At 41.7% G+C, this 18,253-nt stretch overlaps 2 protein-coding genes and 1 long non-coding RNA gene across 4 annotated transcripts in view; 1 reads left to right on the top strand and 2 right to left on the bottom strand.

Annotated features, from left to right (window-relative positions):
• Positions 1–6,029, bottom strand: part of LOC132377722 (rab GDP dissociation inhibitor alpha-like) — a 65,255-nt gene extending 59,226 nt beyond the window's left edge. The window contains exon 1 of the mRNA XM_059943986.1: positions 5,653–6,029. Coding sequence (XP_059799969.1) covers positions 5,653–5,697 — 45 coding nt within the window. The 5' untranslated portion in view covers positions 5,698–6,029. The remainder of the gene's footprint in view (positions 1–5,652) is intronic.
• A 3,056-nt stretch (positions 6,030–9,085) lies between these two features.
• LOC132377721 (uncharacterized) lies at positions 9,086–15,685 on the bottom strand. Its single transcript, XR_009506728.1, has 3 exons — positions 15,469–15,685; positions 13,866–13,991; positions 9,086–9,254 (listed from the first exon to the last, which is right to left on the bottom strand). It is a non-coding gene; the product is annotated as an uncharacterized LOC132377721 (long non-coding RNA).
• The window catches only part of prkar2aa (protein kinase, cAMP-dependent, regulatory, type II, alpha A), a 336,630-nt gene continuing 333,247 nt past the window's right edge, over positions 14,871–18,253 (top strand). For both annotated transcript variants that reach the window (XM_059943985.1, XM_059943984.1), the window contains exon 1: positions 14,871–15,149. In XM_059943985.1, the coding sequence (XP_059799968.1) occupies positions 14,886–15,149 (264 nt within the window). In that variant the 5' untranslated portion in view covers positions 14,871–14,885. The remainder of the gene's footprint in view (positions 15,150–18,253) is intronic.

The following is an 18,253-nucleotide window of genomic DNA, read 5'->3' as shown; positions in this document are numbered from 1 at the left end:
GAGCAGCACCACCCAGCAACCTTATTTAATCCTGGCCTAATCACAGGACAATTTATCATGACCAATAAACCTCTAACCCGCACATCATTAGAATATGGGAGAAAACACATGGAGGAAACCCACATCTACGGGAAGCACATACAAGCTTCTTAAAGACAGCATCAGAATTGAACTTTGAGCTCCAACACACAAGCTGTGTGTCAAGTTAGCCTCCACACCACCATGGGCAGTGGTGTTCCACAGATATTGGTGCTGGTGCCTTTTGCTTGTAATATATAATGAAAATAAAGATGAGTGGGTAAGCTTGCAGATGACACAAAGTTTGGGGGAGTTGTAGACAGTGTAGAGGGGCTGTCAAACAACACAGCAGAATATAGATCAGAAAGATATAGGCAGAGAAATTACATTTGGTGTTTTATCTGAGGAAGTACAAGGTGTTGGCTTAGTAGATCAAATGCAATAGGAAAGTATAGTGAATGGCAAGATCTTTAAAAGCATTGATATATTTAGGGATCTTGAGGTTCATAACTCAATGAAAGTGCCTACACAAGTGAAGACATGGTGCATGTTTCTCTTCATTGCTCATGGCATTGGGCATTAACTGCGATATGACTTCCTTACTCCATCTAAATGCTGTTTAGGCTGCATTTGAAATACTGCATGCACATTTGGTCACCCCATTACAGGAAGGGTGGAAACTATCAAAAAGATACAGGAGAGATTAAAGCAGATGAGATTTGGTATCAGGTTAAGCACAGATATTGTAGTACAAATGGCATTTTCCTCTGCTACACTCTTCTATGCCATAGTCTGAAATTATGCATGTTAACCTCAAAAGGCCTTCTTAAAATCTATATACACCACCTCAACAAGGTTCTCTCATCGATCATTACATGCCTCAATAAAAATTCAAGTAGGTTTGCAAATATTATTCCCCTTTCAGAAATCTATGCTCAATAACCTGAAAAGAAAATGTTGGAGATGGGCAGTAGCATTGGCCATTCAAACAGGATTTTAAAACCATTCAGTTGTTTCACAATCACTATTATTCATACTCTGTTTTGTTCTCAATTTAATAACTTGATTTTATATTCACCATCTGCCATGACGGGATATGAGCTTCTTCTGATTCTGAATCCTGCATTAACCCTGGCCTCAGGATAACTAATCCAACAGTATAATTACGAAGGTACCATATTCTTGACTCACATATTCAAACTTTGGATACTTGCTGATGAAATTGTACTGAGATCACTTATAATAGCATTTTTAATTATACATGAGGAAACCATCCCCGAAGTCTGTATAAGGAAAATAAGAAATTACTTGAATGTTTATCCATAACTGATACAAACCACATTTTTAAAAATTAATTCAACCCCTTTATTCTTCATAAGATAAAGACAATACAAAGTCTATACTAATCAACCATTTTCCAGGTTTAGTTCAACTTCCACGATAAAACATTGGAAAGGAACTTAGCTTTTAGGGTTCCCGCCTTGTTCCCCTTAGAGAAGGAAGAATGTAAAAGCCCAATAGCTTTCTGTATTGTTTACAGTAACACTCAAAACAAAACTCGTAGACAGTGTGCTCATGTGGACAAAAATACCCAGTCTTGGCATTGTAGAGAAGAAATTTTGCAAGTGACAGCTTGACTCTGAAACTAAAGAGCAAAGGCATGAGCTTGGTGGGCTAGAGATGCCCATTTCTGTGCTACCAAACTCATCAGTAGCAGCAGAAATGTATGCAACCACAATCCGTAATCTCAAGACTTGGTGCATTCCTCATTCAACCGTTACTATCAAACTAAGGGATCAAGCATTGTTCAATGAGGCACGCAGAAAAATCTTGCTGGGAGCAGCCCAGACATACCCAAAAATAACATGATAACCTGAGGGAGCTGAAATACAGGACTCTTCCTCTTCGGAGGTAGTTGGTCAGGACTTACTGCCCCTCCACTGCTGCAGTGTTAAAGTGACTAGTAAGCCCAATTATGGGCAGGCGGAGGCCACGGGAGGTGGATGGGTAGTTTGAGAAATAATCCATTCCTTCTGTGACTTAACTTGGGCATCTGTACACTCTGATAGCCCTAAGGTCCCTAATGCCACCCCCAAGGCATGTGGGAATGCACAATATAAAACAGCATGCAATAGACAAGCTTCAACAATCTCATAACTAAGAATTTGATCAAAGTCTTACCAGACCCATAGTGTGAATCGGGGTAAACAATTAAACAGTTGATAAGCAGGAGATGGCATCAGCAAGAACCTACCTTCCTCTGTGGTGGCAAAGCACTGCATAATCTGAAGTATTTACCACCACCACTCTAAGACTGAAATGTCAAATAAATGATACATTCTGCGATCCTGATGAAGCCAACCCAATTCATTCCAACAAATACCAAGGAACAGCTAAGCACAGAGGAAGATGTGCAAGCTCTGGGACAAGAATGTATTCCAGTGTAGTAATGCTGTTTGTCACATGTGCAATAAAATATACAGAAAAATGTGTTGACTACATCAGATCAAAAATCGGTGATGATTGTGCTGGGCTTCTCACAAGTGTTGCCAATCTTCCGGTGCCAACATAGCATGCCCATAACTCACTATTGCTAACCATACGCTCTGCAATGTGGGAGGAACCTGAGCATCCAGAGGAAACCCATGTGGTCACAGGGAGAATCTACAAACTCCCAACAGTGAGTGGAGGAATTAAACTCTGATCTTACAGATGGTGTGGTAAAGTGATGCTCTAACCACTATTCTACACTATAATAAAGACCAAGGCCACAGATACAGTAGCATCCCAAGCCAATGCATCTGAGACTGTTATAACACTGACATCCCCCTAACAATGTTGAATATTGTCCAGTTATGCCCATTTCATACAAAGCCAGATAAATTGAATCTGGCCAGATTCACACTCAATCAGCCCAGCAGTTTAGCTAACAAGTGACACTTAGTCACCAATATCCTATTCACCAACCCCAGGACCACATGCCTCTGGATCTCAGTATAACAAGAGTTAATTTCCAGAGACAAGGCATGAGGGGCTATCTTCAACACCTCAGTTCAATTTGACCAACTACAGCATCAACTGAAATCTAGATCAGAAAACACAGAAACGGTAGACATTGATGGTCAATTATCCCAGATCAGAACATCACTGCAGGAGTGCTCAGGGCAGTACCTAAGGCCCAAGCACCTTCAACTGCTTTCATGCATCATTCCATCACAAGGCAAGAAATTCACTGATGAACATATTGCTCAATGTCATCTTTTGTTCCACCTCACACGAACACACCACAGCAAATCCCTAATTAATGTACAGCATATGGCTGATGAAGTTGCTCCTTGATCATCTACAACAGTTACTTACATCGGCTACTCCAACTCCACCTACCAACCCCCTTCCTCAACGCCAAGTAGAAAGGTAGCAGGTGCCCAGAAACACCACCCCCACCAGTTTGCACATCATTTTGACTTGAAAATATCACAACACTCCTTCATTATTGCTGGGGTTAAATCCTGGAACTGCCTAGCCAATAGAGAGACTGGAGCAGATCAAGGGCAATTTGGCTAGGGAAGTACAAGTGGACCTTGCTGGCAATACTAAGGTCTCAACCAAAAAATGAAGTGTTAAAGAACCTCAAGAAAATTGGTCCAGGTATGAAATCCAGTTGAAATGATTTAAAGCATCTAACTTTACTGCCTTTCCGGGCTGAAACATCACCTGTTTATTCATCTCCATAGATGCCACCTGATCTGCTCAGTTACTCCAGCATTTTGTGCATGTTCCTCCAGATTTCCATCATCTGTGGAATCATGTATATATTGATTCCTTTTGGTACTAGAATTGTCATACTATCCCCAGTCAATGCCAATATTCCTTTCCCATTTAAAAACTCTTGTCAATTTACCAACCATTACTATGTAATGAATGTAAAAAATGCAAAAAAAACATTTTGTTTGAAGGCCATATATTCCAGAACTCAGGCAAGACTGGGAATTTTCTGGCAACTAACTCAAAAGAGGTCCAGTGCTGTTCTTCCTCCATAATCCAGTGATGTCAAAGTTGAATCTAAAATAATGTGGTATTACAATCATTATAAAACAGCATGTATTTTGCATAAATGCAAAGCTGTACTCATGCTATTGAAATATGATTGCATTTCTTACCTGGTCCCTCAATATCACCTCTTTATTCAAGAAAGCACAGTAGAATCTCCACTTCCTGAGGAGATTGAGGCAAGTAAGGCTCCCAGGCTCCCTTCCTCCCCCTCTCCCCCTCCCCCACCGTTCGAACCAATTTTTTATAGGAACACCATCAAGAGCATCCTGACCAGCTGCATTACCACCTTTAAGGAAATGCAAGGCATCTGACCTTGCAAGTCATGCTAAATATTAATCTACTGAAATATATTTAATTATTTGTTAATTTATTTGTTGCGATATTACTTTATGTGCTGTGGGTGAGTTATACATACTGTGTTGTGCATCTTGGTCCAAAAGAACAATGTACATGTATACAGCTGAATGACAATAAACTAGAAATTGATTTCCTCCTTTCCTCCTCTTGGAAACAGCTATAAAAACATAACAATTGCATTTTAATCAATCTGGGGAAGGGGGAAAACAAAGGTAATATTCCAAAGTCTGCAATAACTGGAGAAATAACCAAAACCTTGATCACAGTTGCAGACTTTTAGGTTTTATGTAGAAAGAGTTAAAGGAAAGAAATGGTACCAAAAGTAGAGTTATAACCACGAGGAATTCACAGAAAAAAAACCTAAAATCTAATGAAATTCTTGAGAGGAGATCCTTATCAGACAGTGATTACAATGATGGGGTTTGGTATGGCCATAATTGTTTTGAAACAAAGATAAGGCTTTAAAATTTAAATCTATGAGGGAAGAGGCTAATGAAAAAATTGCAGAATTATTGACACACTTATTTTTTCAGAATATTTTAGTTACTAAAGTAGTTTAAAGTATGCTGTGGTTTTATTTCTGAATTGTTATTATAATCCCAAAGGCAAATTCTAGTGTTTTATTGATTTCTGTGGTGGGATAATTTATTCTACTAGAAGTTGTACCAGACATGAAAATGCTAATTAACAATAAATTTCATAACTGTTTATACATATTATGCAAAACTAATCCTATATTGTACAAAAAGGAATAATTCCGTATTCAAATTATACACAAAGAAATATATGAAATGAAATTAACAGTATAGAATTTCTTCAATGTTTTAACTACTTACAATTGCAAGCAGTACAATACACTATATTATTCCAATTCTGATTCAAAAATCCGTATTTATATAAATAAAAGAAAAAGGAAATCCCAATAACGCATCAGGCCTGGAATTTTTTTTTCCCCTTGTCTCAACCTTGGTAGTATGATTATCAATGGCTAAGTCATTACGAGAAATCCGCTATAATTCATCGTTAGAATATTTTTCCTCAAGAAATTCAATTGCAACGGTTTTTTTTTTCTTGAACCCATCGAGTATTCCCGGGCTGCTCTGTGCATCTGTTTGCCTGACAGCAGACCCCAGGCTCTTGCAATCCTCCATTCATCCCTCCATCTTCCCCCACCCACCTCCATCAAATATTAATACCGCTTTAATTATTGCAACAAAACCTTACCTTTAGTCCAGTCCCCAGGACAATCACATCATACTCTTCATCCATGGCTTTTGTCGCTGCCCTTGGTTTCTGAGTGTTTATTTATGGCCAAAGAACAATAATTCGATGCCGAGCCCAACACCGACCCTCCCTTCTGACAGGTTGGAGCCTCGCCACACCGCAGCGCGCCGTCCACAGATAGCATGTCAATCCGCAGCCCCAGAAAAGAGAGCGGCCCCTAATCACATTATATCCTACTGACAGAAAAATAAATGACCCTATCTCCCGATCCGAACCGAAGTATCTCCATCAGGGCTTTCACAGTTAAAGACTTCAACAGCCATTGATATCGTCTCCACTGGCAATACCTCTCACCGCCTCACACCTGCGCCCCCAGTAAAATAGTGCCAAGATGTCCTCCGTCGTCTGCCTGGTGAGTTGTAAACTGGCAGAGCGTATGCCTGAGGCTTGTGGGCATTCTGGGAGTTGTAGTCCACCTGGAAGGGGAGGAGCCGCAGTGCTGCATGGGAATTGTAGTCAATTGAAGGACGAGGCTACAGTGAATCAGAGGCAGATTTACCATCACTGATACGAGGTGAAATGTGTTATTTTATAACAGCGGGCACTGCAAGAGGCATAAAAGTATACATTACAAAAAAGCACAAAATAAGAATAATGAAATAGTGCTCATGGACCATTCAGAAATCTGTTGGTGGAGAGGAACAAGCTTTTTTCTGAATTGTCGAGTGCGGGTCTTCAGGCTCTTATCGCCCTCCTCCGCGGTGGGAGGAATGACAAAATGGCATATTGCAAATACAGGCAGTCCTTGGTGATGAATGACGTTTTTCCTGAGGCACCACCTCTTCAAGATGTCCTTAGTGATGAGGAAGGATGTGCCCATCATGTAGCAGGGTGGGTGCACAACTTTCTGAGGTACTGTAATTCTGTACACAGCCTCACACGTTGCGACTCAGGCACAGGGTTCTGTGTTGAAGCCCTACTCTGAATACCAAAGGTTGAAAGAATGTTGCCCATAGAACATTTAGCACCTACCTGGTCTCAAGGTAATATAAAGACTTATAAGTAAATTTATTTTTAATGTACATATATGTCACCATATACAACCCTGAGATTCATTTTCTTGTAAGCACAATAGAATCAATGAAAGACTACACCTAACAGAATGGACAAACAACTAACATAACAAAAAAAAACATACTGTACAAATACAAAGTAAATAAATAAGCAATAAATATCAAGAACATGAGATGAGGAATCCCTGAAACTGAGTCCATGGGTTGTGAGAACAGTTCAGTGATGGGGCAAGTGAAGTTATCTCTTCTGGACTTTGAACTTTGATTCAAGAGCCTTAAGGTAGTGCAGTAATAACTGTTCCTGAACCCGGTGGTGTGGGTCTTGAGACTCCTGTTCCTTCTTCCCGATGGCAGCAGCAAGAAGAGAGCATGACCTGGGTTGTGGGGTCCCTGATGATGAATACTGCTTTTCTGTGACAATGCTTCATGTAGATGTGCTCAATGGTGGGGAGAGCTTTAACTGTAATGGGCTGGGCCGTATCCACTACTTTTGTAGGATTTTCCATTCAAAAGCATTTGGTGTTCCCGTACCAGGCAGTGATGCAACAACTCAATACACTTTCCACTACATTGGCAATTACTATTACAATAATAATGATCTGATGATTTATTGGAAGCATTATTGGATAAATAAATGTTGACCATCACAAATTACTCTTCAGTACAACACATTAATGTACTTATCAGGTCAGGTAGCATCTGTGAAGGGGAATAAACAGTCGACGTTTTGGGCCAACTAAAGGTCTCATCTTGAAATGTCAACTGCGCATTTCCCTCCACGGATGCTGCTTAACTTGCTGAATTTCTCCATCATTTTACATGTGGTGATCTAGATTTCCAGCATCTGCAGAATCACTTGTGTCTATAACATATTGCATATATATTGTATATTATACAGATCCAATGCATCCATCATCAGAGACCCTCACGACCCAGTTCATGCTCTTTTCTCACTGCTGCCATCAGGTAGAAGGTACGAGAGCCTCATGACTTCACCTCCAAGTTCTAAGACAGTACTACCCCTCAACCATTAAGCTCTTGAACAAAAGGGGATAACAACACCCACACCCATCCATTGAGAGGTTCCCACGACTAATGATCTCACTTTAGGGACTCTTTATCTTGTTATTTCATGTTCTTGTTATTTATTGCTAATTATTTATACTTGCATTTGCACAGCTCATTGTCTTCTGCTCTCTGGTTGATCTTTCATCGATCATGTTACAGTTATTATTCTATAGATTTGCTGAGTATGCCTGTAGGAAAATTAATCTCAGGGTTGTATGTGGTGACATATATGTATTCCGATAATAAAATTTACTTTGAACTTTTGAGCTTTAAAACAAAACATGCTTCATTTATTATATAATAAATGCAATCCAGCTGATGAATGTCTTTGTAGCAATGATTGAATACACTCCCTGATAATGCATCAACATTACTCAATTTTTCTCTTTAACAACGGATCAGCAACACGTTTGAGAGCTTTAACAATGCATCAATGACACATTTCAGAGCCTGCGAAGCAACAAGTTTTGGACAGAGCAGGGTAGCTGCAGTTAGTATTTCTCTCATCTTGGAGCATTGCATTGGATTTTTGCTTACCCGGTTTCACCTATCACCTTCCAGCTTGTACTCCTTCCCCTCAGATTGGAGGAGAAACCCTTCATGTTGCATCTGGGTAGCCTCCAACCTGATGGCAATAACATCAATTTTTCTAACTTCCTCTCTATGTTTCTATTGCCCAATCTGGCTCCCCTCTCACTCCTTCCCTTCTCCTCACCAGCCCATCACCTTCCTCTGGTGCCCCTCCTCCTTCCCTTTCTCCCATGGTCCACTATCCTCTCCTATCAAATTTCTTCTTCTTCAGACCTTTACCTTTCCCATCTCTCTCCACCCAGCTTCTTACTTCACCCCCTCCCCTGCTCACTCACCCACCTGCCTCCTCCCTCACCTGCTTCTTCCCAATCCTGATGAAAGGACTCTGCCCAAATAGTCAGCTTTTTATTCCTCTGCATCACTGCTGCCTGACCTGCTGAGTTCCTCCAGCATTTTGCATGGGTTGAATTGTTTACTGTGTTACGTACCCGTGGGTATCTTGTACTTGTCACGTGACAGTAGTATTGAAGCTATACTGGACTTCAGGTAGTGGTCTTGTGATGGCGGAGTGGCGGCATTTTCCCGCCAGTATAGGTCATGTGACTTTTTTTTTACAAGGTATAAAAGGAGGACCCCTCCCTGTGAGGAGGGGCAGTTCGAGGCTGGATTTACCATTTTGACTCCATGCCACTGCGTGGTCCAAAATTATGATGCAGTTTGGTTGAAAGGTGGAGTTTTATTTAATGCCTAAAGTTTAAAAGGTCATCGCCGGCATTTTCTTTATTATACTGCCAGTTAAAAATCGTGGAGAGTGAAGATCGGAGTTCAGGAGTTAAAAGATCGAGGAAATTCGATTTCGACAGTGAAACAGGTTTGACCTTATTTGATCCTCATTCGGAAGGAATTTGTTGGCTGTCCCCATGTTAACCCCTGCGAATAATAACAGAAAGGGTTGGGTACAGTTTTGTCAAGGAAAGGTCAGTGCCTTTAAGCCGTTTCATTTTCAACTTCGTAAATTCTCCGGGAAAAGTATAGTTCAACTGGGAACCGCAACAACATGACGTGAAAGAGAATTTAAATCATCTAAAAAGTCTCTCCTTTAATGGACTGTAAGCATTTTGAACTTTTGCAGTACTACTTTGAAGAACTGTTTTCGCTTTATTCCTTTAAGAACTGTTTAAGCTGCCGCACAGCAGCTGATTTCCGGTTGCGTTAGTCGTTTGTTTACTTTTTGAGGGTTTGTTTTTCAGTGTTTAATAAATGTTTTGTTTGTTATAAGAAACCCTGCCTCACTTATATATTTATTGTTGCTGAATCCCTAACAACTGTCTGTTAGCTTTAATTTCAAAAATAAACATTAATCACAAAAATACGTGAGGAAATCCAGTACGACGAGTGGATGCCTTTCTTTATATTGCTATCTAATGAACACAGAAGCAGATCAAAAGCTTGGAAGGACTTGGGCAAACAAACTGGAGAACAAAATTTGCAAATTATAACTCATACATGACTTTGTATATTTCTCTTTAATTACGTACGTACATCCTGAGGTGTCATCAAGGGTCTGCAATGTAAAGTTGAGATGGGCATCACATCTCAGAGGATCTATCCTGGGCTCAGGGCACACAACCATGACAAAGGCACATCAGCGGTTATACAAACAACAGCACACACAAAATGCTGGTGGAACACAGCAGGCCGGGCAGCATCGGTAAGGAGAAGCACTGTCAACGTTTCGGGCCGAGACCCTTCATCAGGACTAACCGAAAGGAAAGTAGTACTTTTCCAGCATTTGAATTTCCAGCATCTGCAGATTTCCTCGTGTCAGCAGTTATACTTCATTGGACAAATGAGGAGATTTGGTACGTCACCAAAACATCCTGTAAAATTTTTTTTACAGATGTACAGTGGAGAACATTCTGACGATTGCATCACCATCTGGTATGGAGAAGCTAAAGCACAGGATTGGAAAAAGCTGCAGAGGTTTGAAAACTCAGCCAGCTCCATCATGGGCACTAGCCTCCCCACCGTCGAGGGCACCTTCAAAAAATGATGCCTCAAGGAGGCGGCTTTCATCATTGCTCCACCCAGGACATGTCCTCTTCTCGTTACAACCATCGGGGAGGAGGAACTGGAGCCTGAATGCGAACACTCAACATTTTAGCTTCTTCTGTTCCACAATCAGATTTCTGAGCTGTCTATGAAAGCCATGAACACTACTTTGCTATTTTGTTTCCTCTCTGCGCCATTTATATTTTATATATTTCTTTTTGAAACTTAGTTTTTATACAGTCGGCCCTCCTTCTCCGTGGGGGTTTGGTTCCAGGACCTCCCACAGATACCAACTTCCGCAGATGCTCAAATCCCGTCTATAAAATGGCATAGTATTTGCATGTAACCTACACATATCCTCCCATATACTTTAAATCATCTCTAGATTACTTATAATACCTAATACAATGTAAATGCTATGTAAATAGTCGTATTGTATTGTTTAGGGAATAATGGCAAGAAAAAAAAGTCTGTACATGCTCAAACAACGAGTGCTGGAGGGAGAACATCCAGGTTTTTTTTTAATCCTGATCCACGGTTGGTTGATTCCGCAGATGCGGAACCCACGGATACGGGGGGGGGGGGGGGGAGGGGGGTGTCTGTATGGAATTGCACAGTACTACTGCCACAAACCAACACATTTCACAAAGTATGTCAGCGATAATAAACCTGATTCTGATAGCATTAGCATAATCAACCAAAGGAAAAGGGTTGAATTCCAAACAAATGTGGAACAGGAAATCAAATTATTAAGGAACCAGCAGAAGCCAAGAAAAACATAAACACAAGAGATTCAGCCAATGCTGGAAATCCAGAACAACACCCAGAGCGCTGGAGGGACTCAGCAGGTCAGGCAGCATCTATGGAGCGGAATAAACAGTCGATGTTTCAGGATGAGACCCTTCGTTAGACTGGAAAGGAAGGGGGAAGACACCAGAATAACAAAGGGGGGGGGGAGGGATTGGAGTACAAAGTGGTAGCTGCATCCTGCAATAAGAATATAGACGAGTCAGCAGTACAGCAGCTTCCTCACCACTCCAGTGTCTGAAGGTTCAATCCTCACCTCGGGCACTATCTGAGTTTCTACCACCTCCCTGTGACCATTTGTCACTTGGGTTTCAATGGGTGCTCTGGATTCCCCCCACCTCCCAAAAACCAGGGTGGTGGGTCAGTTGGTCACTTTATATTATATGGGGTGTCCAGGCAGGGGCAGCATCTCTGGTGAAGGGGCTTGTCCTGACCATTCTGGGGCAGCTCACTCACCCTTGGTCCCTCACTGGACACTCAGCTCTCACTTGTGGCTCCATGTAGCTGTTTGCATGCAACAGTAGACACACCCCAGTACACCGCTTCGCCAGGTGAGGGAGGCCGGTGGCCTCATACCCAGGTGAGATAGGGACACACTTGTCCTAGCATGTGAAGCCGGCCCCGGAGGGACTGGGTGGGTGAGATCTATAGTGAGATCCATCAGCCAGGAAGGCAGTACTGCAATGCTCCATGGCAAGTCAAGACAACGTCACGGTCATCTACTAAAACCAAGGAAGACCACAGTTTGTGACGCTTGTTCATACCCCTGGACCCAGATTTCTGAGGTCAAGAGACTGGATCTGCCCCAGTGTAATGGCTTTTCCTCTTCAAAAACTCTCCCACACAGGTTTCCTGCCATCGTTGGACAACCACAGCAGCGTGTTTCCCTTCATGTGCATGAGTAGGAATCTTGGAGGGGGTGGGGGGATTTCAATAGGAATGTATAAAGAATATAATGAGTATAGGTCTGGTGAAAATAGGCACTTTATGGTCAATGTTGGATCAAAGGTTTCCGCTGCTGTATGATTCTAATTCTATGACTCTAGGAATGAATGAGGTAAGAGAGAGGGGTACAATTACACTATTTACAAGATATTTGCTCAGGTTCACACCTAGGAATGCACCTGAATCAGGTGCACTATCACCAAAATTAGAGGGGTGATTGATAAGTTCGTGGCCTAAGGTAGAAGGAGTCAATTTTAGAAAACCTAGTGCATTTATTTTTCAACATAGTCCCCTCCTGCATTTACACACTTAGTCCAGCGGTCGTGGAGCATACGGATCTTGCACCTCCAGGAACCGCCCACAGCAGGGGTGATTGATAAGTTCATGGCCTAAGGTAGAAGGAGATGAGTTATACAGCTCTCGTTACATGCACATGCAGTTCAACTCTTTGAGTGATTATGCCGAAAGTTTGAAGTTAATATCTCATCTCCTTCTACCTTAGGCCATGAACTTATCAATCACCCCAATGAATTACTAACTCAAGACCTTTGAGTGACTCTAGAGCCACAGCAATGTACTGGCTCTTCTCTCTTAGTTCAAGGTGCAATAATGATGAGGGAGTGAGACTCTCATCTCTCTATTGAATTAATGAACCAGGCTCATCCTAGATTCCAATTCTCTCCATGGTTTCAACCTTCCTTGTCAATGTCTCAGCCAAAACCACTCAAAGAAATTAATGTTTACCCAATTCTGTTCCCTTGAGTGTTTGCAAGTTTCATTTGCCCATTATAGGAGCTCATGCCTTCGGCTGCCAAAGGTTCAGTCTCTGGACTTCCATCCTGAAACCTCGCTACCTGCTGTCCTTCCTTTAAGGTAGTGGATAGTCAAAAACTTTTCCCCAAAGCACAGTTACCTAAAATGTAGAGGTGTAGATTAGGGCGAAGGGGAAGAAGTTCAGAGGATGATTTGTTGCATTCTGTGATGTTCTGCTGAGCATTGTGGGCACTGTTCCCTCTAAGTTGCACAGGTCCTACATACGTAGCCCAGAATTTTCTTTTATATAATTTTGAAATATACATTAATATAATTGTAAAATACCCTGTAATTATATGTTAATGAATATAATCCATAAATTTGCTAAATAATAAATGTACCACAAGCTTTACTTTGAAACATTTTAGAGCTTCGAAGTATTTACATTATCAGTACTTCAACTCATTGTTATAAATTGTAACATTAAACATTGAATGAAAGTTAGTAGCTCATTGTTATTAAACTGCCAGCCCGCTGAATGCCACTGCCATCTAAGTTTAAAAGTTTAAAATGTGCAAGATTTTCTTTATGGTACTGTATTTCATTACACCCTTCAATTAATAAATAAAATCATAAGTATGTGACTTCCCAATTTTCATTCTAAATATTCATAGAATGCATTTAACAAAAGAAAACCATTTAAAATGCTGCAAATTTTTCAGGCCTTGTGTAAAATTCCTGCTCTTGGCAATGGTTGGTCCACACAGCTGTAAAAAAAAATGGATTGTGGGCCTGCTATGTTGGTGGTGGAATGTGTGGCAACACTTGTGGGCTGCTCACAACACATTATGTGTGTTAGTTGTTTATTATTTTTTAGTGATTCAGCGCAGAACAGACCTTTCTGGCCCAACAAGCTGCACTGCTCAGCAACCCATCTATTCAACACTAGCCTAATGACAGAACAATTTACAATGACCAACTTACCTACTAACTGGTACGTCTTTGGACTGTTTGAGGAAACCCAAGCACCCATAGGAAACCAACGGGAGAGTGTACAAACTCTTCACAGATGATGCTGGAATTGTTCTTCAAACTCTGAAACATTCCAATCTGTAATAGCATTGCACTGACTGTTATGTTACTATTGTGTCCCAAATGCAAACAGTGCATTTCACTGCATATTCTGATGTACATGTGATAAATACATGAATCTGACATCTCAGGAAGTAGCCAGGGAAATGTTACAAATGTGCAGATGACATCACCGTACTGGGCCACATCACAAAGAACAATGACTCAAAAAATGCTAGACAAACTTAGCAGGTCAGGCAGCATCTATGGAGGGGGAAAAGCAGTTGATATTTTGGGCCAACCCTTCTCCAGGGTGGTGCACATACTCCTTCTCCATCATTGGTGTTGAGGTTGAGAAAATTGAGAGCTTCAAGTTCCTAGAAGTGAACATCACCAATAGCCTGTCCTGGTCCAACCACACTGACACCAAATAAGAATTTCAAGTTGTATTCTTTAAAAATAAATGAACCTTTGAAATATGGCCAAGAAAGCTTCTACTTTTGCAGGAGAAGCCTTAGACTCTTACTAATTTGAAATGATACACCAGATGATGAAGGCATCCAAAATTTCACCTGCTGGAAATGTAAAATCAAAACAGCAAGTGCTCGATATATTCACTAGATCAGGTCGCATCATTGAAAGAAAAAAATAAAACGAACATTTTCAAATTGTTGGACTTCTAAAGTTGGAGTAATCTTGGGGCATAAAATATTTTAGTAATACAATTTACTATGAATTATTCTTAAAAATATTCTTGACAACATGCAATTGGAGAATTACCTTGAGATATTAAGGAGTCTTAACTAGAATAGTTCATCAAATTGAACCGTGGCTACTTTTAACCAAGGCAATTTTGTTAATCGGGGCAAAACTTTTAACTTTAAAAAAAGTAATAACTATCAGTCAGATACAAAAGAACAGAAAATAGCTTTCATGACAGAGGAGCTGTGCTCAGTGTTGGACTACGCCACCTGGGGGAAGTATTTGGGGAGAGGACGGTACATCAGCAGACGTGGCTGGTGCCACAGTAAATTGTGTCCGTTAGCTCCCGTCTCCCAGCACACAGGCAGCAGAATGTCAGTGGAGGACAAGCCCAGGCCGCGGCCGCAGACCGTAAACCCCATCAAAAACTTCTTCGCCGGTGGTTTCGGCGGGGTGTGCCTGGTGTTCGCCGGTCACCCGCTAGACACCATCAAAGTAAGTAAGCTAGCTGGTGAGGGTAGTTTTCTGCACCCTCTTTTCCCCGTCCCACATTCTACCCTCCCCAAAAGCCACGAACACCGAAGCCTAACCCCCCCCCCATTGATCCATCTCCTACACCTTTCTCCTTCCCCTTGTCCCTGTTCTTCCCACCAACCCCCAACCGCGTTCTCCTTTCCCCCACACCCGTCCGTCCCGCGTCCGTACTCGAACTCCTCACCCCGATTCTGTCCTCTTCCCTACTCGTCTTCCCATTATCCCTTTCTGCCCTGTAACCGCAACTCCCCTGCCTTCCACGTTCCTTCACCATTCGGACCTTCCAAAAGTTGTGCCTACTGGTGGACGGTGATCTCTGCTGTTTAACTTGCTCCCGTGGAGTCTGGGCCAGTTAGAGTGGGCACCTCAAGGCACAGCAGAAGTGCTACGAATGTTTTCCAAAATACGTAGAAGGACAAGTTCATTGGAACAAAGTTCAAAGTAAAGTTTATTATCCGAGTACATACATGTAACCCTGAGATTCCTTTTTCTGCAGACATACTTAGCAAATCTATAGAACAGTAGCAGTAAACAGGGTCTAAACTGTAAACATCAGGAATTGTAACCTTAACAAAATGTGCAAATACAGATAATAAATAGCAAAAAATAACAAGCATGAAATAACAGGATAAAAGAGTCCTTAAATGTTCAAGAGCCTAATGGTTGAGGGGCTGTAACTGTTCTTGAACCTGTTTGGTGCGAGTCCTGCGGCACCAGTACCTTCTACCTGATGGCAGCAGCAAGAAAAAAGCATGGCCTCAGCTGTGAGGGTTTTTGATGATGTAAGTTACTTTTCTACAATAGCATTTCATGTAGATGTGCTCAATGGTTGGAAGAGTTTTACTGTGATGTACTGGGCCAAATTCACTATCTTGGAGACATTGGTGTTCCCATACCAGGTCGTTATGCAGACAGTCAGCACACTTTCCACCACACACCTATAGAAGTTTGCCAAGGTTTTTGATGGCATGCCATATCTCCACCCACTCCGGTGGAAGTAGACGTGCTGTTGTGCTTTCTTTGTAATTATACGTATGATGGGTCTAGAACAGGTTGTATGAGATAGTGATACCCAAGAATATAAAATTACTGACCCTCTCCACCTATGATCCTCCAATGAGGAGTGGCTAATGAACTAGAAATCATGAACAAGCATCAGTGTCCCTTCCCACTCCAACATTGAGGGCAAATTAAATTCAGCTGGCTCTGTTATTCAAATACCGGACATCAGACTCCTAAATCAGCTGCTTTTCCATCCGGACTGAGGAAAAGACTTGACAATGTGATCAAAATCCTTTGGAAGATATGCCATATCCCCATCAACTGAAAGTTTCTAAGCAGATCACTTGAGGGGGAGAGGGAGAAATCAGAATGGTGCGGAGAACATCAGCTGCACACTAAAACTTTGTGTGAGTGGTGAAGGAGCACACCACTCTGCAAACCAGTCCATTGAATACCTCAAACCTCAAATTTGGAAGTGTCTTAATTTTCCCTCATTAGTTGCTTTATAAATCATAAAGCCAACATGGAAACATATGATCCTGCATTGCAAGATACTGTCTCAAAAGGACAACCATCAGGCTTTTGAATCAGAGGATAACTCACCCCATCACTGAACTGTTCCTACAACCTATGGTCTCACTTTCAAGGACTCTCATCTCATATTCTCGATACTTATTTCTTATTATTATCATTTTTCCTTTCTGTATTTGCACAGTTTATTGCCCTTTGCACATTGGTTGTTTGTCTCGTATGCTGTTTTTCATTAACTCTCCATGTTTTTTTGTATTTACTGTGGGTGCCTGCAAGAAAATGAATCTCAGGGTGTACTTTGATAATAAATTTACTTTAACTTTGATTCAGAGAGACCTAGTTAATGGCATCCCCAAGATGCAGGAGTGAAATCAAAATTGTTTTAGAGTAGAGGTTCTCAACCATTTTTGTACCATGGACCCCAATGGTTAACTGAGGGGTCTGTGAACCCCAGGTTGGTAACCCCTGTTTTAGAGAATTTCAGATTGCTTAAGGGCTCTGTCAGGTGGATATAGAGTTGGTGTTTACCTGTCTGGGGATTATTGATCCAATCTCAGAATATGGCCATTTTTGCAAAGAAACTGTCTCACCCAGACACCAGTGAATCTTTGTAATTTGCTGTCCTGGAGGCACTAGGTATATTGAAGCCTGAGCAACACACAAAGGTGCTGGAGGAACCCAGATGAAGGATCTTGAGACTTGACCTGAAATGTCGACTGTCCTATTCTTTAATAGATGCTATCCCAAATTGCTGAGCTTCTCCAGTGCTTTTGTTTGTTGCTCCAGATTTCCCTTATGTGAGGCCTCTTGTATCTCCATAGTGTAAACAGAAGCTGATAAATTTATTAGTATTAAAGGAATTGAGAACTCCACTATGGGCAGTCTCAAGCCCAACTGCAAAAGGAGAAGGATTGGGCATGGGGTTAGTAACCCCATCCCAAAAAAGCCAGAGCTACAGAAATGCCAATAGAAGCTCCAAAGACCTCATCCCTGGGAAAGTAAAGATCTTCACCCGGAGGATGTATAGATGGGCTACACCTGGAGTTGAAAAACTGGCCCAGGAAAGAGGACTCTGGCGAACTGCTGGTGGCTGCCTATGCCCCTGTAGTGTGATGGGTGTACGAAGAAAATGATGTTGGCAGGTCTGGAGGACCTGAGGTATTAGGAAGGTTAGGATTTTATTCCTTGGAATGTAGAAGAATGAGAAGAAATTATGAGGGTTTTGTAGATAAGGTAAATGCAAGCAGGCTTTCTCCACTGAGGTTGGGTGGGATTACAACCAGAGGTCATGGGTTAAGGGTGAAAGGTGAGAAGTTTAAGGGGAACATGTGGGAAGGCTTCTTCACTCAGAGAGTTGTGAGAGTGTGGAACAAGCTGCCAGCACAAGTGATGCATACACGAGGAAATCTGCAGATGCTGGAAATTCAAGCAACACACACAAAATGCTGGTGGAACACAGCAGGCCAGGCAGCATCTATAGTGAGAAGTGCCGTCGATGTTTCGGGCCGAGACCCTTCATCAGGACTAACTGA

This window comes from Hypanus sabinus, chromosome 19, assembly GCF_030144855.1.
Source record: "Hypanus sabinus isolate sHypSab1 chromosome 19, sHypSab1.hap1, whole genome shotgun sequence".
Lineage (NCBI taxonomy): Eukaryota > Metazoa > Chordata > Chondrichthyes > Myliobatiformes > Dasyatidae > Hypanus > Hypanus sabinus.
This window is presented reverse-complemented; position numbering and strand designations above follow the sequence as displayed.